Here is a 26,195-nt window from a genome sequence, read left to right as displayed (position 1 = left end):
CCAATCGCTCACTTCAAGCAAAGTATCTTGCTTCATGAACTACATCTTCACTTATACACTGGGAGACCACACATGTAATAAAAGCACTGCTTAGCTGTAAGCACAGGCAGGGCGTACCTATGATCCTGCTTCTTTTTCTGCCCTATAGCAGCAAATCAGTATATTTGCATTATAAAAATATAAACAATATAGTAAATGTTTCTAAAACTGATCAGGAATAGAAATGGGCAGGCAAATAGGTATTAGGCAAAAAGTAGAACCCACAAACACCCCATTTCATTTTCAACATCTGGGTTTAGATTGTAATCCCTTCAGTCAGAGCTAGGTTTACATGATGGGCTGTAAAGCACTTTGCTTCAAACTCAGTCCTTTGGTCTCCATCATCAGTTCAAATAAAAATTTTATTTCTGACCTGTTGGCCACTTTCTAACCAGCCATTTTCAAATTTTAAGCCTTGGGGGTACTGTTAGCCAGTAGCCAGACTTGTTTACCTCCTAACACAGCTGACATTAGTCTGACCTGAATTTTACAAGCTGGGAACTATTATGTCACGGTGTATAATTAAACCTAAACATATACTTTAAGAAAGAAAACAAGATGTAATGTGGAAAGAATTACCAATGGGTCAAGTTCGGGTCGTAAATTAGGACGCGAATGGTACCACTTACTGTGCCCATCTTTGAAATACAACCTGCCCTGCATTCTGCATAATCCAAGAGTTCAGTTTATTCAGTTAATTAAAAAAAAAAAAATTAAAAAAAAAAAAAAAATAGTAGTTTACTGATGTTTTTTCCACAGAGAATGAAGTTTTCACGCATTTCAATGAAAGACCAGGGGGACCCCCAACCCCAAAGATTTTGGCGATACCGCTCAGCGCGGCCCAGCGGGGCTGCAGAGCCGGGGCGGGGAGCGGGCCCGGGCGGACTACAGCTCCCGAAGGGCTGCGGGCGGCCCCGCTTCCTGCCGCCCGGAGAGCCCATGGAGCCGACGGAGGGCGCCGAGGAGGAGCGGCTGGTGCAGTGCCCCGTGTGCCTGCGGGAGCTGCCGGCCGCCGACATCAACGCGCACCTGGACCGCTGCTTGCAGGCCGGCGGCGCCCAGGCCGAGCCCCCCAGCAAGCGGCCGCGCCTCGCCGCCCCCCCGCCGGGCAGCCAGGCCGAGGGGCAGCCGGAGCAGGCCCGCCCGGCCGGCGGCTCCCCCGCCTTCTCCCTCTTCCACAAGGGCCGCGGCGGCGGGCAGAGCGGCGCGGGGCGGGACGAGGCCGCGGCGCAGCCGGGCCATGGATGCGCGGCCGCGCTCTGCGGGGAGAGCGTGGCGCACAAGCTGCAGGGCAAGCCCCTGGCCGAGCGGCTGCGGCCCGACACGCTCGGGGACTACGTGGGGCAGGAGCCGGTGCTGGGGGCGCAGACCCTGCTGCGGTCCCTGCTGGAGTCCCACGAAATCCCCTCGCTCATCCTCTGGGGGCCGCCGGGCTGCGGGAAGGTGAGTGCGGGCGGAGGGCGCCCAGCCCCTGCTCACAGCCGGCGCTGCCACGCGTGGCTCTGGAGGCCGGTGTTGGTAAAACCTGTTGATTTTCGGACTCCTCTTCGCTCTTCTGTCTTCTTGGTTTCTTTCGCAGTTTCCTTATGTTGCCTGATGTCCACTAGTTTTCACTTAAGATTGCAAAAAACACAACCTGCCTCATGAATAAAATAGAATTTGTCTACCCCCGTCAGCCCCGCTCCATGCAATTTGCACTTTGGTTACACAAGGCCTCTCTTGCTTTCAGATAATTCAGCTTTTGTAACTCCGAAGTCCGTACCTAAAACACAAGCCGTGGTTTAGTTATTGCCTGAGAAGCTGAAAAACAGCAACAACACAGAATTTCTAAATATGTTTAGGAAACAAGGTGAGATACCAGCAGATTAATACAGCACAGTTTGCTAGTGCTGCCTTTGCTTTAGCCTAGGAATTCTTGCCTGTGAGAGAAGGCAACCCTGGTGAGGATGGGAGATAGATAACCTTATGGCTAGGCACTCATTCACCTTCAGCCACTTTTAGCCTGGTGGCTCTTTGCAGGGTCTGACCACTGCATCTTCATGTTCTGCCTCCTTTAACATGCCAGAGGCCATCGTGAATCCCAAGAGACCCTCTAACACAGCAGTGAGGGAAGGACCAAAGGAATGCCTCAGGTGTGGTTGAGCAGTCTTTAAGATCTCGCCTTAATTTTGTCCCATTGTTCCGCATATGTCAGATTTGTGGGGTGGCAGGGCAAACAAAATACAATTTTCTCTGTCAGTCTATGTTCACAGCATTTAGTTTTATGTATTATATATATATATAATTTGGTGTGTTGGCCGTATGAGAGTATGTTTGAGAAATCTGGAATAAGGAAAGTAATTAATGCTTAGCAGAGACATTAAGGATACAGCAGCAGTTTGGTCTTGTCAGCATACTTAATTGAAAATAAAGACTTGCTATGTGTGGTGTTTAAATAATAATGCTAGTCAATCACAATAAATAAGGAGCCAGTTATTAGAATTAGATTAATACCATTAGCAATGATCCAGCTGATTTTTTGGGCTAGATAACATACACCTCAAAAGAACCAACTAGTGAACTTCAATAATTGCCACTTCTTTAAAACAGCAAAGTAATAGCAGAAAGCAAGATCTCAGAATAGGTGGGGTAATGAAGGCCTGTTTCTGAAAACTGATTAAAGGGGAGGTGGATTGACTGAAGTAAGATGGCCAGAGAGAAGTGGAAGTCAGTTCTTTAATAAATAGAAATTCTCCTTGCTGAAAGAGTAATACATTTGAGGCTTGCTTCTGTGGCTTTTTTGTGTGGTCTCCTGCCTTTTGTTTCTTGTTGTCTCTGGCAACAGCATGTGCTTGTTCTTTCTTGAAGCTCTCTTTGCTCAGAAAAAAAAACAAAAAAAGCTGTACAAGTACAGTGGTGGCAAAGCAAAGACTGCAGTACAGTCTCTGCAAACTGGCACTGGCTTCAGTGGTTGTGATCCGATGAAAGCACCTGGCTTTGACCATGGCAATGCTTTTTCATGAGCTTGTGACAGCTTAACAGTTGTGTTCCAGGTCTTCTTTAGGAACCTTCTGTGGTACTGGAAGTGTCTTTGAGTAATGGGTGATCTGTTTTATGCCTGTAATATCACAGCTTTCATTCTCATTTCATATGACCCATCCTCCTCACCCATATGCTTTATGCAGAATTGTATTTAGTAAGCTTACTTTTCACAGAGTTTAAATTCTCTTGCTCCTCAGTTGTCTGACTTGCATAATTTCTGTGCCTTTCGACCCATCAAAGAACAGTTCCACAACTTGACTGTTATATTTTTACTCACTGAGTGTTTATACTATTGGGTAACTTGTCTGCTTTCAAGGGTAGTGTTTTGAGTCTATGTGCTTTCAGCTGGGTCCTGATGAAACATCCAGTATTAGCTGAACCAGAAATTCCTTCTGCAAAAAGTTGAACTTTGCCCCTTCACTCACGTTTGTCAACATTTCTAGGGTGGTGCTAGAGTATAGTTTTGTCTCAGGCCTTCTTCCCCATAAATCATATTGTCTGTTTGAGTTAAATATCTGAATGTTCTATTGTTTTCTTAGATACATCCTTATAGAATTCCTCTCCTAACAAATTTAACATGCAAGCAAAGTAGTCCACCTAAAGAAGGAAGAGAAGATCTGTTCTTAATTGCCTATCCCCCTCACTTACTGTTTGAGTTGTATGTATATAATATGTCTAAGGAAACATTTCATGAGAAAGCAACTTAGTGCTTGAAAACTTGAATGATCATGTGGAGCAAAAGTAAGTATTCTCACTGCCTCAGGACCTGGTTGGCTGATCAACAAAAACTTCTTCCATTAAATACAGTCCTTTTCAGCAGGCAAAATACTAAGAAATAACTGCATGTTATGTAGTTTCATATGTAACAAGGCCATATGCTAAGCTCTGCCCATCAAAGATCTAAAATAGCAGCATAATTAGATATGTTGGTCTAAATTCGGAAGTGCTGTGTAAGACTGTCATACATTTCTTAAACCTCTTCAGGCTCTTGCTACCCATGGAATCTGGTTATTGCAGCCCATCTATGCCTTCTTCCATTTCCACAGCCAAATGCCATGCTAACTGATACTTTTGAAAAGGGAAGAGCAGGACTAAGTTAAAAAAAAAAACCTGAACATGGAATAGATTATCAGGGCCAAATTTCAAATCAATTTATGTATTATTTTTCAGTCTGGACTTTTACGAAAAATAGTAGTTCAAAGACTTCTTCTAAGCAAGAAGAAAATAATCTTGCCTGTTTAAGTGCTGTAAATGCAATATTTCATATTGCAGGTCGAAAGTATTTTTAGATAATTTTTATCATGAGAACAATAAAGCTAGGTACTGGAGTAAAAATGTATAAGTTATGTAACTGCTCTGCCCAAGTCAATTTTGGCCTCAGCTGCGTTTGAATATTCAAGGGAACGCCCTCAAAATTGAAAAGACAAAATTGGGGTATTTCTGTTGTGTTTCTCTTTTCTTTTGAGTTTCCATCTGTACCGAGTCCTCTTACTTTAAGGGAACATGATCTTTGTACCTTGGATCTGTCATCTTAATTTCTTAGGAGACCAAGGTGCTCTAGGTGAAGAGACTTTGACTTTTTGTTTGCACTTTTGTCAGTCTGAAGTGTTTAATACAAGAGCCTATTTTCTTCTTCCAAGAAGCTGACCAGAAGAAGCCCTGCCTCAAAGAGATGTTGTGGTTATTAACTTAGGAACAGTTAGCTTGTTCATCCTGACTATGCAAATTTTTAAAAGCCTGTATGAATCCGAATGTAATGTGAGTAAGATGTACTGTGATTTATAGCAGCTTAATACAGGGATTTAGATTTTTGCATGTCTGCCATTGGGGCACCAATTTTAGTAAAGAGTTAGTGGGGGGACACAGTGTAACTTGAGCACCGAATAATTTTGCTGCCACAGATGAAGTTTAAGCCTTATAAACCTGAACATTCTGTATTTAAATACAGTAAACATTCCCTCTTATGTCTGCTGCTTAACATGAAAAAAATAGGTAGCAAGTGGCATGAACCCACTCCTTATAGAAGATAACACAAAGAGCATTCATGCATAATATTCTGAGGTTCATTACTGCACCCTATAGTAATAAGATAAAATGTGCAATGTTGGTATGAGTGCAAGACATTAAAAACCCCAGTTAGTGGTCTTTGAAGTTTCTGTCAAATCTTCTTTGACATTATATTTTCTTTCTAGAATTTCCTTGTATTTCTTTTCTGTTTGCATTCAATAAATGACACATTCAAACACAGGACAGCAAGTTCAGCACCTATTTTGATACCCACATATTTATCACCCCTTCCTTCCAACACTTTCTATTTTGCTAATACAATTGGTTACCAGGCTGTTTGATAGTGTATTTCATCTTCTCTTAGTTGTACAACTTGGGGACTGATTTGAGCCATTAGAAGTAATGAGTTCTTCCAATCGATTAGCATGAAATTTTAAACTGGAAATGCATCATGTCTTTTACAGTACTGTAACCTGAAAGTTCAGGACAGCTCTGAAAAATGAGTTTGTCTTTGCAGTTGCCTGGGAGCAGTGTTGTAATGCAGTGTGCTTGGTTTTGGTTATGCCAATCTAAATCAGGAATAACCTGGAATAGCTCTCTAGGAAGAGAACACTGGAAGAGAAAATACGATTGTATTCATAAAACAGTTGGAATGTAAGTATACAAATCAGGACACAGCAAATAGGAGATACAGCTCCATTTCAACAAACATTATGCAACGACCTTGCATCTGTTTATGCTTGGTTGGGCTTGGATTCTGGAAGTGCTGTAAAGCACATTCTGTGTCTCTTGTTCAGTGACACTTACTCCTCCAGTAGTATCTCAGTGGGCTATTTGGGGTTTGAAGAACCAAACAAGATGGGTAAGAATAGCATCTGCCCTTACATAAATGCCAACTGCTGCTACTTTTGATTGTGTTTATCTGTATAGACAGTGTCCCCAGGGCATATTCACCTGCTCTGCTGCCAATTTCCTTTAGACACAGCCTGGCTTATCTGCTGTGACGCAGTGTGGTACAGAGAACATCCACAGAGCTACATCCCATAGAACTGCTGCCCTATGTGGCATCCAAGGATGCTGTTGGTGTTTCCCTCCAGGCAGTGAAACAGAGCACGGCCTTTCCTGATTGCTTGGCAGCCACAGTATGGCCCTGCTGCCAGCAAAGGGAGGGTTGAGGGTGAGGGGAGGCCATTGATGGCAACACCATGTAAACAGAGATTTGGAAATCCTGGCCAGAATAAATGAAGAGCAAAAAATAGACAGAAAGTCATGGTCAAACAGCAGCAAAGAAAATCAGGGTGCTAGTTCAGCACTCTGATAACATAGCTTAGACCCTGCGAGTTTGTCGGTGTAACTAGCCTGCTGTGTTTTGCACTAGGCTTAGCAGTCTCTTTTCATCCCTGCCACAAGCATAGTTCACACTGTGGTTTGCTCTGGAACAAACCAGCAGAATCTTTTTTTGGGGAAACCTACATGCCAGCTAGATTATCCCTCCTCAAGAGTAATCCATGCTGTGCTGCACTTGTGCCAGTCTGTGCCAGATCTGCTTTGGTCACCTAGATGTGGCTTGGCAGAGCCTACAGCTTCCAGACTTTCTGGGGGAACCATGTACATTGGAACGACCTTGGAAGGTTCCACAGTATTCTTGATATGATATAACCCTATGTGCTAATCCCTCCTCAGTTTTTTCCAATTCCAGTTTCTGAAGTGAGCTAGGCAGCACCACTCGTCATTCCTGTAAGGAGCTTTGGTGAGCTAATGTGATAAGCATAGTTTAATAGCCTGGTACAGGGCTGCAAAAATCAGAAAGACCACCTTGCTTCCGAGTAGGTAATGTAGTCATTGAACATTAGCATCAGTAAGATTGGCTTAACTTGTATGATCTTTTGACTGTTTTCTTCCCACCATGGATGAGGTAGCATTGACTAGTGGCAGTGCAGAGAGGAGGGAAATAGTTCATACCTAAAGAGTGTTGCCCAGTCGAGGAAACTTCTGTGTATACAGAAAATTCTTGTCTCCTAGTACAAACACCCAGCTTACCAAACAGCAAATCTGATTGACTTTTCTGCTCTGACAATGGGAGCTGTGGGGTATTCTCATTTGGGCTGAGTTTACACAAAGTAATAGGTACAGTATGGTGAAGGAGAGTTTCAGTAGTTAAGTGTTTGTTCTGTGTGTAATGGGTCTGCAAATAAGTGACCACAGGCTGAAGTTAAGTGTTATTCATTAGTGAATAATGGTTCAGAAGTTTCTTGGTGAATATGTTTCTGTTTCAAAACAGCATTTTATGATGTCACTACTTTAGCTTGTCTTAACAGGTGGTCAGTAAGGTCTCATTATTCAGCATAGAAGTTGAGATAACAGGTATGAGTTTGAATAGTTTGGCGTCACATTAGAAGATAACTAAGAATGGTTTCTGGAAGGGGCAAGGATATAAAGCACTGTGAGCTTTGTAAGGTGTAATTTTTAGTGAAGTTAACAAAAGGTTAGTTCTCAGGATCACTGGATCACTCTGATTTTTAATTTACGGGAAACAATATTCCTGTTCCTGCCCATAAGGAAAAAAAACATGAGCTAAATAAGAAACACTTGTATTTTAAAAGAAACACATTATCAACTTCTTTGGATTTCCTTTTTGTTGCCTGTTATGTAGATTCTGATTCAGGGGTACTCACTCATAGTAAATTGCATCAGTGTCACTATTTTAAAAGATTTTCCAGTGTAAGAATCAAACTTTGAAATTTATTTTAGATAACGAAGGATAATCAGCATGTTTTCTTCTGCCTTATTTAATATCAGATTTCTAGTTTTCTTCTTGTCCCTTAAATACATTGCCCCTGAGGGAAACTAGAAGTCTAGCATATGAAGTACAGTTGTTCTGTGCTAACGCTTTCATACTTAAACTACTTTGCTTATGTGAATTCTCCACTAGATTATGTGTCCCTTTAGGTTGTAACCTGAAGTAACAAAGAGGGAGAAAACTGTAGCTTCTTACTGACTTTTGCTTGAGATGGTAGGACAAAAAGCAGCATAAAAAACCTGAACTAATAGGAAGTCTTTCAGAGCACCAGGGAAAGTTTTACATCTGTGTGATAGGCAGTTTGACTTGCTGAATGATTGATTGTGCAGAACAGAAGGAAGAGGCTGTGAACATGCCTGTCCTTGTCAAGCATTGCATTTGAAAGGCAATGTATGTTATTCTTATTGCAACCTTTGGTGACCCATAAGTTGGCAGAGAGGGAGAGGTATCTGCTGGCTGAGATCTGTGCAGCAGATTTCAAGTAGATTATTGGTCTAACAGTAGCTTTCAAACAAAACTCTTTGATTTTTTTTTCCTAAATTAAGAGTTAGAAATACGGACTCCTGTCCATGTGTTTAAAGCAAAGTCCTTACTGTTTTTCTGTAAATAAAAAAGCTCTCTGAGTAACAGCCAGGGTACAAGGTGAGCTACCAGTCCAGGTGGAGCTACAGGAAGAATAGTTACTTTATTTTTTTCCTTTGTCCTCTCACTACTGCCACTTTTTCATCCTCAAATTTGATGTATTGGGTGTCTTTGATGTATTGATGTATAATCTCTGTGCTTTCAGAGATTTTTTAAGGCATGGGTATATCCTCTGAAGTTACATTCTGAATCAAGGCCCTTTTGTAAGGAAAAATGAACATTGGTTTTAATTTGGTAGCTCAGTATCAAAGATAGTTTTCTTTTGGTTTTGGTGGGGCGGGGGTAGAATTTGCTTATTTGTTTATTTTCTCAAATCTTCCTAATCTCTATAAGCTTTGCTGAAAACACTGTCCAAGTGTCTTTCCAGTCTTGTCCCGTGCAGTGATACAACTTGGGGATGGGTGGATTGAGCTCCAAGAAGCGAGGAAGGATTTGACATGGGATGTGAGTCTTGTATCAGGACCTGAAATGACACCACTTCTGAAGGCAATCAGGAAGCCCTTACTAAAACTAAAGCAAGAATAAATAACAATACATTCTTCTCCTTAGCCTCCTGTTTTCTAACTTGGGCTGATTGTAGTTTTAGGGACAAGGAGATCCATTAAAGGGACTGAACAGGGTACTGCAACACCATTGGTAGCCAAGTGGTAGGTACTTGTTTCTGCAGCCTCCCTGCAAGAGGATCAGGTTGACACCACCTGCTGCTTTAACCTCAGCACTTGGAATATCTTCTGAGGTGGTTTTGTGGGCACCTGTCCCACGCCTCATCTGCTGAGGCTCTCCTGTCTTCAGTCTCCTTTAGATCCCTCTCTGATAGAATAGTGAGCTTGATGGAAGAATCACCTGTTCTCTCTAGCAGTACTTCCAAATAGAGATGCACTCTCTTTGGGGCATACATCTGTGTTTACTAAGGGTTGTGAAGGAAAGTCTCAAAATTATATCTGTGATATGTTCAAGTATAGCAAATCTACCAGGAGGTTGGTGGAGGTTGCTTCTGTGCTTTGGTAGGCTAAGTGAAGTTATCTATGAATACATTTGGGTTTGAAGAGGCTGTTCATAAGGACAGAAAAATAACATAGCTGCTTACTAAAAAAGCTGCCTTTTGCTTCCCTGGGCCAGCATTTGATTACTGTTGACTATTTAGATTTAAGAGTTACATTTTCTTAAGTATGCATGTAATTTTTTAACACTAATGTTCTCATGCTTTTGTAGAAACTGCTGTCTGATGAATTACATTTTTATGTGTATTTGAAACATAAAAGAGTTTAGTTAATAACATTGTAGCTTTTTATTTCTCACATGCAGTTGTGCTGCAAACTCTTCGGCAGGTGTCTTGGGATAGTCCAGCTCTTTATCCATTAACATACTCCACAAAATAACTGCACGGGGAATTGCAGTCAGCCCGTCTTCTATGACAGAAATGTATTTGGCAGAGAGCACTTCTTCTGTGACAAAGGAGACAGCTGTTAGGGCTGTCCTTTTCATACTGAGGCTCACTGGGTCTGATACATAAAAGTGCAGGCATTAGAAATGCAGCAGAGGAATTGGCAGCTACCTCTGTGAGGAAGTTTTTAAGTCTTCTGTGCCCTAGAATAATGTGAGCTAAAATGCCTTTACTCTGTAAACTGTCAACACTGATCCTATGTCCAAAATATATAGTTCTGTTCTTTACATATTTCCTTTAAATTTCTGTGTCTGAAATGATTTTACAAAGCTTTCTCCTATTGCTGTTTCAGACTACACTGGCACACATCATAGCCAACAGCAGCAAAAAGAATGGCATGAGGTTTGTGACACTGTCGGCCACAAGTGCCAAGACAAATGATGTTCGAGATGTCATCAGCCAAGCCCAGAATGAAAAAAGACTCTTCAAGAGAAAAACTATCCTCTTTATTGATGAGATCCATCGTTTCAATAAATCTCAGCAGGTATTGTACTACGCTGCTGTTTTTAAAAGACCCTTTGTCAGCACTTCTCTAAAATCTCCCACTTTGCCTTAAGGTGATGCCTTTCTCTGGGCTTTTGATTTCAATGTTAATACTTTTAGTAGATTAATTTGGGAGAAACATAAAAATTAAATTCCTTAGCTAATTTCCAACCAACATTTAATTATTGTGATTCAAAGATTTAAATAAAAGGCTGAGTTATAGATGACTTTTGTGCCAGTCTTTAAATGACATTGTTCTGAAATTTTATTTTTGAAAAGTCATATTAGCAGTGTTTGCTGCACACATCTTCATTTCAGTCTCCATCTGGGGGGTAGCATTCTGTATTACCTTTACAAAAGTCTGGAATGTGAATGTGCCAAAGGTGAATATTTTAATGTTGTCCTCTCTTCTGTGTGAGAAGAAGCAAGTCATGGCATGGTACTTCAGGATAACATCGCAGCCGTCACTTGGGACTTTTTATTCTTAATCCTTTCCTAAGTATAAGGTTTTTTTCAGTTATTCCATGGAAAGCTTGAATTCTATACCACAGGTTGCAGTTCTTAAATTTAACTATGCTGTAATCTTCCTGTAGTTTTCTGACTGCAGAACTAGGCAGCCCTAGTAGGTAGCCCTAAAGGTTGACTCAAAGCATATTTAGTAGCCTCACTATTTGTTATACTTGATGAGGCAATTTCATTATTTCCTATGTCGCCATGCAGTAGACCAAAATCACACAAACCCAAAATTTGCAGATTTCTTTACCCTATTTCTTTTCAGCTGGTAGGGTCATTCTCAGAGCAGTCATTTGTTATTAAGGTGTTGGGTTCATGAAATTAAATTATTTCCACATCTTTGCAGATGAACTGCCTTGTTGGTGTGGTTATTTGTCATATCAACAGTGAACCCAAAGTCTCACAAGAAGCAAAAAAAATGTAGCCTACTCACATGGGATGTTTCAGGTTGTCATTGATGGAGATGAGCTTTTTCTGCTTCCCTCCCATGCTCAGGACACTTTCCTTCCTCACGTCGAGTGCGGAACGGTGACCCTGATAGGAGCGACCACGGAAAACCCTTCCTTCCAAGTCAACGCCGCTCTGCTGAGCCGGTGCCGGGTGATTGTCCTGGAGAAGCTCTCTGTTCAAGCGATGGAGGCGATTCTGATGAGGGCCGTCAGGTTCTTAGGGCTCCAGGTTTTGGGCCAGGGCGACCAGCACGGCACCCCTGCGACTGGCAGCAGCAGCAAGAGCTCGGAGTGAGTACTTTATGGGCTGCAGGCTGTTAACGTGCACAGCCTGAGGAGCTGACTGCCTGCCAGGGAGAGAATGAAGCAGTTGGGGGGTGGGAAGAGAAACCCTAGCCACTTCTGATAGTAAAGAAAAGAAGTGGCAGCATATGGCGGGGGCGGGGGTGACAGGAGAGAGAGAATTCAAAGCATTGGCTCTCTCCATCCAAAACATAATCTCACCGTCTGGATTAGGAGAGAATTTTATACTTGGATCTGTAACTCCTGACTCACCCTCTCAGGATATTTAAATCTGTTCTGCTGCTGAGGATTTGCTGTGGAAGCCTGTAACTGGGACTTTGTCATGTCCTAATATGTGTTACTTCTTGCTACTGGTTGTAAAAGCATCACGTTACCGTTAAGTGCTGGATGGGGTATCTCCTCTTAATTTGGAAGGGCCTACCAGAAGTTTGTTGTTTTCCAAGATTTTTTGTTTTAATATCAGGGAAGGTGCTGCTGCTTCTGTTCTTCAGTTTCAGGATAAGTACTGTGCTGTGTTTTAGGATATCCTGTGACAAGAGGAGGCTGTTGCTGTGACATGTTAATAGATTGTTTTAAGAGAGACTTTGTTTTTCTCTGCACTTTGATATCCAGACAGATAAACTCATATTAAACACTTTAAAAAGTTTTGGAAAAATCAACATCCAGATTTATCTACAAAAGTTGTTATCTGCCTTCTGAAACAGGAGGCTGTCAAGTAAGAGTAATGCAAAGTATTGTGGTACTCACATCCAAGCTATTACACTTCCTTCTTATTGGTTCTTGGCTGCACTCCTAGTAATTTACAGTGCATTGACATGGAGGTGATTGACAGACTGTATGAAACAAATGAGCAGGAATCCAGTTGAGCCTTATGACAGAATATAAGCACAGAGAATTGCCAACCTGAATGCTGAGGTCAGGACAAGTAAGAAAAGGTATTCCTTTTTTTTATTTTTAGGTTACCCTGCCTCACAGTTTACTCATTTGTAGCTTTTCTGTGTTGTAGTAATGTGAATTTTAGAAGAGAAGGCAGTACTGCATGTCAGCATTAATGTAACGGCACAGCTGTGGTTGTGACTACACCCTGACTGGGGTTCAGAGGCTTTCTTTTCTGTACAGGATTAAAGTACAAGGCATAGTTTCAGCTGCAGTTGTTTGGGTTTGGGTTTCGCTGCACTCTCCATGCATGTAACCTTCTGATAGCTACGGATGATTTAAACACAAGGTGCTTCATCAAACTGAAAGAAGTCTGGCAGGCACTAACTAACCCAGTTTCAGAAATCTCTCCATGGGGAGAGAGGGCCACACTCCAAAGGCAGTCATGGGAGCCAAGCATTTAAAAATAAAGATAGGGTTTTGAATTGAGGAGGGTTTGTTGCAGTTGTGTGTCAGGTCTTTCTTATCTTTCATGATGAAATCTGGTGCTGGGATACAGCTCCTACATTCTGTTCAGATTTTTATAAGCCATCCTGTCCCTTACTGTGGTTATGGTTTGGATTCCTCATTGATTTCTGCTTCTTGCTTCAGTGTCCATACCATTTTTGCTTCTTTATTTCCTTTCCACTGCTCTGCAAGATCAGCTGTCTCAGCTTTTTACCCCCTTGCCCCTATGGAACAGGACTGTCATTAGATGCAGACAGGTAACTGTTCATGCTGTCCTGAGGAATAAATTGAAATCACCTATTACAATTGATTTGGTTTTTAATGGTGCTCACCTTTATTCCAGAGTGAGAGAAGGATCTGTAAGGCAGCACATCCCCAAACAGTGGGGTGTACCTGCTTTGAAAATGCTGCAGAGATCTGGCCAGAAGGCACAAGAGAATGTATGTGGAATTTTGGGTTTCATTTCCCATGTCTACCTTTGCCAGCTACAGCAGTGTAATATGAGGGACTGCATGTGCTGCTTGGCCTCAGTTAATCAGATGGTTTCAATATCACATCACTTGTCAGACAGGATGGTTTACTTAAAAGAGATTTTGAAGGAGAGGATGATTGTTTGTGATCTCTCATATTTCCTTGAGGAATAAGGTGAGGGTGAATCTTCCTTACAGGCATCTTCACAGGCATCTTCCATGCTCAGCAAGAATGCAGCCATCCCCAAGTGATTCAATGGATTTCGTCATCTGCATTCCACAAGGAAAGTGTGCTCTACCCAAATCTCTTTCCTTAGGTTTCCTTTGTGGATTTTTCATATCTTGCTTCCACCACTGCTTCTGGTTTCTGATAAAGTTAGATCATTTGGGTTCTCTTTCGCTCCACCATGGCCTTTTCTTGCTCTAGAGCTGGAGCAACTAGCAGTAGGTGTTACTTCTTGGATATCTTTCTGTTTGTTGTGTCATCATGGCTCACAAAGGATCTTTCGTAGCTTTTATGTTAATTACTGGGTTTCTTTAGGATAATATGTACTTTTTGTTATATTTTCATCAGCATTACTGGCATCAAACTCTAAAGTCTTCAGTAAATCAGGCTGAAAGATAGAGAAACAGGAAGATAGAGAAACATGGATGAAGAAAACAAGTCAATGTTAAAGATGTTTTTTATTGCTGCAACTGCTCGTGCTTTCTGCAGTTTATGCTGTGTCAGTAATGGCACAAGCTGTTCCAGGTGTGCACTGATAAATTACCTTTACTGGGTCAGTGGTGGAAGAAAGCAAATTCTTCTCTTGGCTTTTATTTTCATCATTCAAGTGCTGCCCTCAGAATGGTATCTCTAACTGAAGTCAGACAGTAAACTGGATGGTTGATTGATGTATTTGAAGCTAGATAGCACAGAAGGCACACAGCTGAGGGAAATGGAAGGAACCCCAGTTTCCTGTTGGCAAGCCCAGACATCATGCAGTTCAGCGTGTTACTGGCTGTATTACAAGTTCTGGCGTGTTTTGAATTCACTGGTTCGTAACTCACAACACTGAAGGTGAAATTCCTTTGGATCTTCAGTGTTCAATACTTTCTTGAAAATTATTCCTTAATTGGAATACCCATTCAATTTCTTTGCAGGAAATGAGTTGCTGAGGTGAGAGGAAACACCAGAAGACAATGCTCTAAGGCAGTGAGCAATGCATATCACACTGCAGTAGTTCAGTTGAAGAGCTGTGTTTGCCTCTAAAACTGTTGCAATTTCTGCCAAGGAGTGAATATAGTGAGACTAGTTGCACTGAGAAAGTAACAAAGTACTGATTTATATGGCAAAGAAGCTGTGGGTGCTTTGTCTCATATTTTGCTCAGTAATTGTTTTAATCTTTGATCATATAGGTTCTCCTTGCTTGGGCTTCCTTATATTTGCTCCCTGATACTACTTATGCTCTCCTGTCATTGGCTCAAATGCTGTGCTGCTGTGTGGGTTTAATGGGTAGTTCATCATGCATTTCATGTTGGTTCTTGGCACAACCTGTTTCGAGGGTATGGCGATAAAGAGGAACTGGAAGAAGGATTTATTATCCTGTAGTGGTAGTTTTCCATTCCTTGAGCTAGTGTATCACCTTCAGCCCAGTGAGCAATGGATCCCAGCACGTCCCTTTTGACTTGTTTATGTTTTTGTCTCCAAGTATCGTTGGTTACAAGGTACCAACATTGGCCATTGGCGTCCAGTGGATGTTCGGTGTTAATTTTGGAAGTTGAATAAAATATGGGGTTGCCCATCTGCAAGAGTATTGGGAGCTTGGAAAGAAGTCAGGAAGCATGGGAGTTATTCTGCCTTGTGGTTCTGATGAGTGCAGAAGTTGGGTAAGGTAGGCAGGAGTAGGGCACTTGAGCTTCTGAAGACAGCATGGGCTTAAAAATGTAAAACATAGCAGGTGGTTTTTGAAGTCAAGGTATTGAAATAATTGCCATCCTGATTTTGAAATTAGACTTCTGACTAGTGAAATAAAATCATCAGAAAATTGAATTTTCTGAGGTTGTGATTGCTCAGAAAAAAAATCTTAATTCAGTTATTTTGAATAGAATATTTTATTATTTTGAAATACTGAGCGGAGCTGAGATTATGCAACAGGAAAGCAACATGTTATTTACAATCAGTAATTCTCATCAATGTGCTGTGCAAACAGCTTGTATGTGGAAGTTTTCTCCATTTATTCTTGTTCTTTATCACATCCTGCATGTCATGCTATTGTAGGCATGGACTGGATCAGCCAATACATAATACATTATTTGGATTGGAATTGCTGCTACCCTTATGTTACAACCGAAATTTCACCATGGAAATGGACAAGGCCATTGCTTGTAAGCAGATTTTTTTATACTTTCTTGTGCGTATTTGTTTCACTTTCTGTAATGTAAATTACTTATGTTGAGTCAGCAGGGCAATTAGAGTCCTGTAGTGAAACAAGAGGCAGGAATACAACTCAGCTTGAAATTAGCAGATGAATGGCAGAAATGCTCTGAGGCCTCAGCCTTTTTTGGGAAAGACTGTACTTAGATTCTTCCAAGGTAGTACCTGCCTTTTAGTGGTCTCAGTGCTTCCCCTGTACTTGCAGTCACTGCCTGCAGTTATGGTATCAATGTGAGGAGGCCTCAAGCACAGGGTGTGCTTCTCTGCAAGCAGCAGGCAAAGAGCTTAGTCCTTGGAAGTGAAACCTCTCAAATACACCCTGCTGATGTGTGAGAAGTGTTGGCTTGGCATGTTGTATATATGGGGTCATTTCCGTTGAAGGAGGTATTAGCAGCAGGATGTTTGTGTGTAGTACCTGCTGGTTTTTTTAAAAAGAGCTTTTGCTTTCTCTGCTGGCTTTTTTAATTGCTTATGAAAGATCTGGTGCTTGTCTGTAGTGCTGAGAGGTAAACATTGCTTCCTGATTTTCAAGGAATTTGATGCTTGAGATAATTGACTGAATAAGTCCCTGTGCAGTTGTATTGTTCTGCTTCCTTTTTCAAAGATGATGTTTGAAAATCCTGTGTCACAGTGCCACTGTGTGTGTGTTAATTTATTTATTTTTTCTAGATTCATCAAATACTTGAGAAATAAGGACATGGAAAAAAAGTCATGATTAGATGCATGTGATGTATCTCTTTTTGCCAGGGCCTGATTCCTACTGTCTACTCTCTGCAGCATGGGTTTTGCCCCTAGAGGACATTTGTCAGCTTTCACTTGAAGTGGTTGATTAAGATCTAATAGTTTTTCATTTTTATGTGCGGCCATGAGATGGCTCAAATATTAACTGCTAAAATTTTCCTGGAACCTATTTTTCATTTATGTGACAAGTGGAAAGTAGGTTTGCAAGGAGAAAGAGAAGGCAAGTAAGGAAAATCAGTGGACACATCTGTCTGGGAACCCTGACGCTGCCTTTTTGTGCATCACTGGTGGTAATAGTAAGACATCTTTTGGTAAATAAAGTGCAGGGCTGTTGTGAATCCTTAATTATGTGACACACAAGAGCTTCCTAAGAAATGGCCTCTCACACCAAGCCCTATGTGCTAATCCTTACTGATACCTGTCACTCTTGATTTACAGTCCAGCTACTAGATGTGGATCAGTTAGGGCCATTCATGCCATGTTTTAACTCCATTAGCTGCTGTCTCCAAATCAGTTACACCCTCTGCCTGACAACTCCTTAGATGTTACCCTGTCTACATAACTGAGGCTTGAGGGTTAAATCCTCAACAGGTTGCCTGTGAAACATGCAGAGGTGAGCTGGTTTGGATGTGCCCCAACAGTGAGGACTGCGGCCCAGCAGATGAGAACCTAAAGACAAAACTTGAGGACTTTGTTGTTCTCATAGGTTTTTCATGGACTCACTAGGAAATCTCAGGAGATCCTGCTGCTGCATTTCTCCAGTTGTTCCCATCTTCTTAGAATCACTGAATATTCTGAGCTGGAGGGGACTCACAAGAGTATCAAGTCCAACTCTTAAGTGAATGGACCATACAGGGATCGAACCCTTAATGCTATCAACACCATGCTCCAATAAACTGAGCTAATCTCAGTGACCAATTCACTTAGATTGTGATTTTATCGGAATTTGGCCTTTTTCATGTGTTTTTATAGTTCTGGCACACTTTGATCAGTAGATGGCAAGAAGAGTGATGAACATGTATTCGGATGCTGCTTCTTTCTAGTAAGATTTTTTTTTTTGTACCCCAGTGACTAAGTTGTAAAAGTAGGATGCATGTGTTTCACATTGTAAACAATCTTTCCAGTTGTTGTTTTTTGAAGAATAAGTGATAGTACCTCTTGATGTTGTTAATAGTTCAAAACCTTATGCTAATTACTTTGTAACTCACTATATTCTCTCACCTGCATTTGGATAGCTTCCTACCTTTTCAGTGTTCTTCCACCAAGAAATTTGAAGTGCTAGCAGTGAAATGCTGATGGAATAAGAGCTTGTAAAGTTCAGCTGGTTGTATCAGAATTGGGCTGTGGCAAAAACTTTAATCTAGTTTTTTTTTAATTTAATGAGGTGAGGAAAAATTAGGGGATTAAATAGATGAAAGCTCCTGCCCTACATTTTTCATGTGCAATTGTATTTAGCAGGCATTGGAGCAGGAGGAGAGGTCGGCCCCTGACTCTGCAGGATGAGTTAAGATAAATCTGAAACCTAGCTTTGTATCAAGAAGCTTTGTAAAGAAAAGTCATCTGCAGCACAACAGGCAAGGAGAGGAGTGTGGTGGGGGCTAAGGGTGTGTGGTTATTCTGTTGCAGATTCCCAGTGTACATAGAGGAGAAAGCGCTGAACACACTTGCCTATCTTTGCGATGGGGATGCCAGGACTGGACTGAACGGACTCCAGTTGGCAGTTCAAGCCAGAATAGCAGCAGGAAGCACCACTCCTTTGAACACTGCCAAAGGTGGTGCTTCAGATGGCATTCTGATAACAGAAGAGCATGTAAAGGAGGGACTCCAGCGATCTCACATCCTGTATGACCGAGCAGGTGAGTAACTGATGCATTTCTAAAATACAGTGTTCTCAAGATGTGATAGCCTCTCTAATTTCTCTTTGTTCTGCGTTTTCCCTACCAGTTGCTCTACTGAAACAGTGGTTGTACTGAAGTTTGTCCTAAAAGTTACTTTTTCTGTACGATGTAGTTCAGCTGGAAATTCCTTCTCAACCAGGAAGTATAGATTAGCTGAAGAGCCTATTTGCTGTCCTGAAAACATGAATATTTGGTGAAATTAAATTCACCATTAAAACATGGTGAAGTTATATGTTGTTTTAGGTTTTATTGTCTTCTGTGAGAGTTTCAGTGTACAGAGGCAGAAGAATTTGATGAGGACATTTTTCTTAAAGGGTTGGATATCTTCCATTGCCCTTCTGCTCCTTTGAAAGTCTTGGAAGTGCCCACACTCACGGTAATATGTTATGTCAAAACCTGAGCAGTTCGCTTTATTTTTAGAGTTGCTTTTTAAGGTAATGAATTCTGTAGCTTGCTTAGGGCAGGCCACATAAATCTCATTGAACTTAATGCTTCCTAGTATGATAACCACTCTTGCTAAATTTGTGACTTGGCAATCTTAGGCATCACAGTAGTTGGCCACTAAACCGATTTGTGTTAGAGTGTTAAAAATCAGTGAGTTTCAGTGATTGGATGAATCCTCTTGAATGCATTTGCTAGTTCTTCAGCAGCATTTGAATGACTGTGCAGAATAGTATGAAATTATTATGCCAAGCAGTATTTGAAGAACTGATTTCTTTACTTTTCTTTTTTCTTTTTTTTTGTCCACTGTTTCTGATATGCTGCATTAACTGCCACTGTTCAAAACCTCTGATGAGAGGTTTCTTGAGGGTGGTTGTAACATATGCCCTCTTGCAGCCTTCTTGCTACACAGCAGTAATGATGACTCACTGTCAGAAAAAAGGCAGCTGGGCAGATACTGATCTAATGGCAGCTGAGAAGTCGAGGGTAGGCAGGGGGAGGGAAAAGAAAAATTTTATGGGGTCTTTGGCAGGAAGAGGTCATGAAGGAAGCAGAAAATCTGAGCAGTTCACTGGTGCAAGTCTCTTGCACTGTGTAGGTCCCTTGTGTGTTTGCTGTCGCCTTGTGGCCACTGTCACACAGAACTCTTGGCTGTGTCCATTGCTCCCAGCCCTCCTACACCTTCTTAGTCTGGTAGAGATGGCACAGAATGCCTCTCCCTGAGGCTTGCATCTCATCTGGGTAGAATGTGTCAGGCTCTTCTGTGCTGCAGAAATCTTTGTTGTCATTTATTGTGGGGCTTTTTGGCCAGAGATTTTCAGTGGTGAGGGCAGTGAAAACTCTCTTTTTCTGGACTGTATAAATGCCAAAAAGCCTCACACAAATATTGTCACAGTAGCAGGTTGCTTGAGTACATGCCCTTACAGAATTTCTCTCATCTGTGGAATAGTCTGTGTTCACCACTGACTGTTGACTCCAGGTTGACCACTTTTGTCCATAGTAGAAATAGCTGTTTGTCCTTTTAAATACAAAGGACTTCCAGATAGCTGCTACTGCATAAACAAATACTATTTTTTTGGTAGTATATTTTAGCTAATACATTTTGAATCACAGATGGTGGTGGGATCTGCAATCCTCTAAAATGAAATGCTTCAGGCTTTTCAAGTGGAGAGTATAATCATGATAGCAGCAACATACATTTGAGTGTTGCATGTTCATGTAGAAAACACCAAATAATTGATTAGTGTTCAGAGTTTTGTAAATATGGACTTTTTATTTGCATTATTTTTTGTTACCTTCTGAAAAATTTCCCTAATACATGTAGTTGGGCATTCTCTTCTGCATTTTCAAGTAATCTAGGAAAGAAATAATTCATAATGCAGTTGTTAGGCTGTTGTTCTGATCTATATGCAGACATGTAAAGAAAAGGTCTTTGTGCAGATATTTGATGCGTTTTTTAGCTGGAAGGACAAAGAAATAACTTTAATCAAATTTCACTGCCAGCAGTTGCCTCAAGCCCTTGCAGTGTTGGGGAAACAAAAATTATTCTGTTGTATTTCAGCTTTTAGTTACAGTTGTTAAAATTTTGATCCTTTTAGAAAATGATGTAGCAACCAAATTCATTAAAGTTTTCCTGCATGTTGCAGTGACTAGATTTCTTGAATAGAGTTGTATTGTTGCCCCTTCCTTTTACGTATTGTGTCACTCTGCTACCACTGATTTAATAAGATAAATGTCAGTAATTTTACTGTCTGTGTGGTGACATAATTTCATCTGTGATAAAGACTGGGAATATGTTGTGCTGAAGTTAATTTATTCTGCAATCTGGACACAGTTTTTCCTTTCCCTTCTCTGGAGGAGAAGAGAGAAGGTGTCTCACTGTCTCAGGTTTGCTGTCGTGGCAGAGTTGAGAGCCTTGTGGTCAGGGCTAAGTTGCTATTCCATACCATGCACATCATTGCTGGAATAGGGGAGTGGCTTATTTGGAGTTGAATTCCCAACTGGTGTTAAACCACCACACTCACACCATAATGTTTTTTCCCAGCTCAGTTTTCTTCTGCTGGATCAGAATTAGAAGTCCTTTTATTCATGCTCTTGCTCTAGTCTTACTTCCAAGGCTTTCTTCTGTCCTTTATCAATGAGCAGTTTGATGTTTACCTTTGGCTAGGATAGAAAATAATTTAAGATGAGGACTGATTTTAGTTTTGCCCACTACCTTGTGAGTAGGAATTGTTTAAGAAGCTCAAATATTAACTGTGGTTGGTGAACAAGACCTTTTCCCTATCTTCTACAAATATGACTATGGATAAATTGGCATCTTAAAGTAGCCTGAAAACTCCTCATAAGTACATAAAGCAATCTGTGGGTGTGTGTCAACAAGATTTATGCATCTGTATATATTAGACACTAGAAAGCCCTCTCTTCCAGAAAGCCTCTTGTGTAGTGTCTTGTTTCAGAAAAGTATTTGCCTTTGTGGGAACTGAATAGAGAAAATGTATTTTGATTCCAAAAACTCTTCATAGTTTCAGTTTCAAGAGGCATCTAGGATACAGCAGAGACAGATAAATTGGTATGTGTGTGTCTGTCAACTGAATTGATAAGGCCCAAACTTGTATGTTAACTAACCAGCATGAGGCTAATAAATAAAAGTCTACTAAAAGTTCTAATTTTGTTTTAACTGCTTTTGATATCTCAGGCTATCTATAAACTGTGTTTTTAGACAGAAATGTAAGACCTCTCTCCACTGCATGTCACTATATTTTGTCTTTAATTGATAATGCAATGCTGATGTATAAGTATTGTCATTGTAGCTCTGTCACCAGCACTAACTTTGTAAGGAAGGAAGTAAAAGGAGAAAACTAATTCCCTTCTCATCCTGAAGTCTGAAGTTCCCTGCAGGTATATATATCTAGACCAAACCTATCTGCAGGATTCCTTCTGCCTCTCCAGCAGGTATCCCCACATATGGCACTTTACAGTAGCCCAAACAGCATACAAAAGTCTCCAACAGAAAAATCTGGGTGAGTGCAACCTCTGGAGATATTTAAAGGCCATCTTCCTTACTTTTAAGAGACCAAGAGACGCCTCTTGCAAGAGGATGATGCGAGTTCAGCTGCTTGGGTTTATTGCTCCTGACTCAAGTGTTACAGTGGAGCACGGACGTGCTGTTTGTGTTGGCTCGAGTGAGGGCTGCATGCCAGGGCTCTTTGTGTGGAGTCCTAGCAAAAATAGCTGTCTGACTGCCTGTACTCGCCTGCAGAGTGTTGAATTCCCCACAGAATGACACTCCAGCAGGAGCAGAGGTGGGAATGGACCTGGGAGGTGGAGGTCTTGCTGGCTGCAAAAGGAGCAACTGCAGCAGCATGGTGATTTTGGTTCCCAAACTCACTCAGGCAGCCCTTTTCTTTTTCAGGGCCTACAAGTGACTGGTGTGTTCTGATGTGGCCCTCAGGCTGTAAATCCTTTTAGCCTTAGGAAGAAGAAGAATATTAACAGATGGCTATGCATGCAGCCAGTTGCCTTTAAAATACACGCTTAGCTGTGAGCCAAGGAATGCCAGGCACTTGAAAAAATTAAAAAGACAGATAACATGGAAAGTTTAACAACTTGCAGCAAAATACTTTCATGGGTTTGATTAAAAGATATGCATAAGAATCAAAGCCAGTTGCACAGAGCAAAATTGTAAGTAGGAAGGGTCTCATCCAGTGTTTGTAATACCGACTCCCTATTTTTAAGTGTAGCCCTAGAAGATCTGTGGAATAGCTTTGTTTCTCCTTGGAGTCCAAATCTGTTAATATATTAAATTTTAATATAAAAAAAAGTTCCTTGTAATTCTTTCAGTCTTCCCACATTTTATTTAGGAGTCTAGCATTTCAAATGTTGTTGCAGTAGTGCAGGTGTCCACAGTTGAATTCAGCATTTCTTAGGGGTTTGTTAGGGTTGTACACTGCAATTCTGTTTTTTCCAAATTGTATCCATTGATGTTCCATCATTGTATATCCATGGCATTTCCTTTGTTCTCACCCCTATATAGCACATCAAACTCTTGTTTTACTGCATGCTTTATTTTCGAGTTTTAGATTATGTGAAATGTCTTTTTTCTAAAATATCACTACCATATAGCACTGGATTTCTCTGATTCTTTTGTTGCCTTCTCAGAGCTCTGTGTGTGTCCAGAAACAATGGTCTTTTGTTTGTATGTGCTTGTACTTTACTTTTTGGCAATTATAAGCTATTTATGTAGAGTTTTCTTCCTAACTGCTTAAAATATCTGGGGTTCTCTTTTTTTTGGGTTGGTTTTTTTTTTGTTTTTTTGAAGGGAAGGCCTTTAGGTTACAAAACCTAAACTGTTTGCCTACCAGTGTTGAAAAAAACAACAATTTGCTTTTCATCAACAGTTGCTCTGTTTGCTTATGTAGTTAGGGCGTGATTCACATGGGAAACTGTGAAGGCATTGAAAACATCAGTGAATGCTGTAACCACATACCCGGAAAGAGAACTTGAAAAAGCAGCTTATGTTTACTGATGCAATCTAGTAAAATGCATCTGTTCCCTTAAATGCATTTCAGTTTATTTCCTCCTAACAGCTTTGTGTGCTGCTTGTCCCCCTTCCTAAACAGGAGAAGAACATTACAACTGCATCTCTGCCCTGCACAAGTCTATGAGAGGCTCCGATGCAAACGCCTCCCTTTACTGGCTTGCTCGAATGCTTGAGGGCGGTGAGGATCCACTCTATGTGGCAAGGAGGCTGGTGAGGTTTGCAAGTGAAGATATAGGTCAGTATCTTAAGGATTTCACATTGGAATAGCACATTGAATGAAGATCTGCTTCTCTGGTTTCTAAAAGTTGGGTTTTGAAAAACAACCCTAAAACAGTTACATGCAAAATAAGTACAAAATACTGAAGTATTCCACATGTTCAAACAAAAAGTTTGTATATGCAGGCAGTGACCCACATGAGGTGTCATTGTGATAATTACCTATTTCAGGAAAGACAAATGTTTTTGAGGTCAGGGTTGTTGTGTATTAATATGGATTCTTTTAAACTCTTGGTTGTAGAACACCAGTAAACTTGTGTCACAGAGAGTGTATATTTCGGGGAGGTCTGATTTTCTAATGAGTCTGGCACATGAATGCCTATCTTGACCTGCAAACCTCAGGTTTGATAGCTGGCTCCCTAGCTGTAAGGCATCTTAATTTACTTACCCAAAGCTGCAGATCCAGCAACTCTTTTAGTACATATGTGAGGACTGACGAGTTAGGAGATCTGGGGAAGTTATGTCTATATAGAAATACTTCCCTATTTCTTTGTTACTTTTAGAAAGTATGAGAATCATATATGGTCAGCTACTGCTCAGGCTGCCACTGTGTGGCAGCAGATAGTCTGTAAATCATACCCACAGCAAAATTTATTTCCTCCCCCCCCCCCCTCGGGGGGCAGAGGAAAGCTAAAGCTTGTGGAAGGTTTCTCTGAAATGTGCATGGATACCTTACAGGAGAGGAAAAAATAGAATTAAAAAAAAAAAAAGATGTAAAGTTAAAGAAAAAAAGACATTAGCCTGCTTTTATCTGATCCCTTTCTGTAGGACTGGCAGATCCCCTGGCTTTAACTCAAGCAGTTGCTGCTTATCAAGGCTGTCACTTCATTGGAATGCCCGAATGTGAGGTAAAGGCTTCATTAATTCACTGATTTGGAAGTTCTGCAATTTGTAAAACCTATCTGTAACTATAAAAAGAAGCAGATTGTAAAGACAGGGCATACTTAGTAACTTGTTCATTCTGCATGCCCCTTCTTTGACAAGAGAACATTGTAGCTCTTAAAATAGATGCTGTAGTTTAAAATAAAAGTCACTGCGTATTTATTGTTAAAATGTGATACATGAACATATGTAATTTTTCTCTGTCTGTTTTTTTTTTCTATGATAGATGAAGTAGTTATTACTTTCTAGTAATAAAACCATGGAGCTATGGTGTTGTTAAATAATAGTATTCATATTACAGTAGCAGGCAGAGGTTAGTTTAAAAACAATCCCTGCTGTGCTGGACAAACAGCCAGAATAGCAGACCTTTTCCCAAAGAGCTTAAAAGAAGTCGTTTAACATTTTCCCTCTGTTTGTTTGCAGGTGATTCTAGCACAGTGTGTAGTGTACTTTGCCAGAGCCCCAAAGTCTATAGAGGTGTACAAGGCATATGGCAATGTCAAGGAATGCCTGAGGACACACACGGGACCCCTGCCCCCTGTTCCTCTGCACCTGAGAAACGCCCCAACAAGGCTCATGAAGAACTTGGGCTATGGAAAAGGCTACAAATACAACCCCATGTACAAGGAACCTGTGGAGCAGGACTATCTACCAGAAGAGTTGAAAGGAAGAGATTTCTTCAAGGGACGAGAAATGTGACTGCTGTGCTCAGAATGGGTTTTGATTTTATGACTCGTACATTTGTATGGATAAAAATTCCCCTTACAGTGTCAGCTGCCTGTTACCATGGTTGAAAGGATTAAGCCACCAACCCTTTTATTCTTTTTTATCCTTCTGCTTTTATTGCTGTTGATCAGAAGGTATTTTGTAATGAATTTCTGTTAGGCAGTGTAGAAATGCAAAAATGAGCTTCGTCCATATAGTGCTGTCACTGGTTTAAATGAAACAAAAAAAAACCCAAGAGACTTGTATTTCTGGCTCTTGCTGTGAGACAAGAAATATTACTGTGCTGCTTTTTAAAATCAGTGTCTATTTCAGATTTTGAGAACGTTATGTTCCAGAAAAATAGAAAATTGTACCCTCTCTGCTAAAATACTGTACAAAATATAATTGCAGAGTAATTTTTGCTCTTACAATGTTTCAGAGACCAATTTTGTATAACAGTCATTTAACCAATAAAGCTGTTACAAATAGTGTCTATGCATTTGTTTAAATACTCCTATGACAGCAGTGTTGTTTTGATATCTCTTTAATTTTATGATCCCTACTTTCCAGAGCAAGTTTAATTCATTCTGTAAGTAGAATGGTCATGAAAGTGGCCACTGGAGTGCTACCGAGCTCTTTGCACCTCTCTCCAGCTGTGGTATGACCCAGCCACCTGTGAGTCAGCTGTCTGGAACACACCAGTTGCAGGTGGGTATTTCTTGACAGCAGAGTTATTTGGTGC

The 26,195-nt window shown here is 40.9% G+C and overlaps 2 protein-coding genes across 2 annotated transcripts in view; one reads left to right on the top strand and one right to left on the bottom strand.

Annotated features, from left to right (window-relative positions):
* Nucleotides 1-11,466, bottom strand: part of MYLK4 (myosin light chain kinase family member 4) — a 79,303-nt gene extending 67,837 nt beyond the window's left edge. The window contains exon 1 of the mRNA XM_056485733.1: nt 11,383-11,466. Within this exon, the coding sequence (XP_056341708.1) occupies nt 11,383-11,438 (56 nt within the window). The 5' untranslated portion in view covers nt 11,439-11,466. The remainder of the gene's footprint in view (nt 1-11,382) is intronic.
* On the top strand, nt 924-25,944 carry WRNIP1 (WRN helicase interacting protein 1). Its single transcript, XM_056485734.1, has 7 exons — nt 924-1,482; nt 10,246-10,437; nt 11,445-11,689; nt 18,338-18,567; nt 23,670-23,825; nt 24,635-24,714; nt 25,172-25,944. Exons 1-7 carry the CDS (start codon nt 979-981, stop codon nt 25,445-25,447), a joined length of 1,683 nt encoding a protein of 560 aa, XP_056341709.1. The 5' UTR covers nt 924-978; the 3' UTR covers nt 25,448-25,944.
* The last annotated feature ends 251 nt before the right edge of the window (nt 25,945-26,195 follow it).

This window comes from Oenanthe melanoleuca, chromosome 2 (genome assembly GCF_029582105.1).
Source record: "Oenanthe melanoleuca isolate GR-GAL-2019-014 chromosome 2, OMel1.0, whole genome shotgun sequence".
Taxonomy (NCBI): Eukaryota; Metazoa; Chordata; class Aves; order Passeriformes; family Muscicapidae; genus Oenanthe; species Oenanthe melanoleuca.
The sequence above is the reverse complement of the archived record's forward strand: the minus strand, read 5'-3'. Positions and strand labels throughout refer to the sequence as shown.

Excerpts from the sequence above, each read along its gene's own strand:
- WRNIP1 (XM_056485734.1), top strand. The coding sequence starts at position 979 with ATGGAGCCGACGGAGGGCGCCGAGGAGGAGCGGCTGGTGCAGTGCCCC. Across the intron at positions 10,438-11,444 it reads GTTTCAATAAATCTCAGCAG|GACACTTTCCTTCCTCACGT; the intron begins GTATTGTACTAC and ends TCCCATGCTCAG. Across the intron at positions 23,826-24,634 it reads GTTTGCAAGTGAAGATATAG|GACTGGCAGATCCCCTGGCT; the intron begins GTCAGTATCTTA and ends CCCTTTCTGTAG.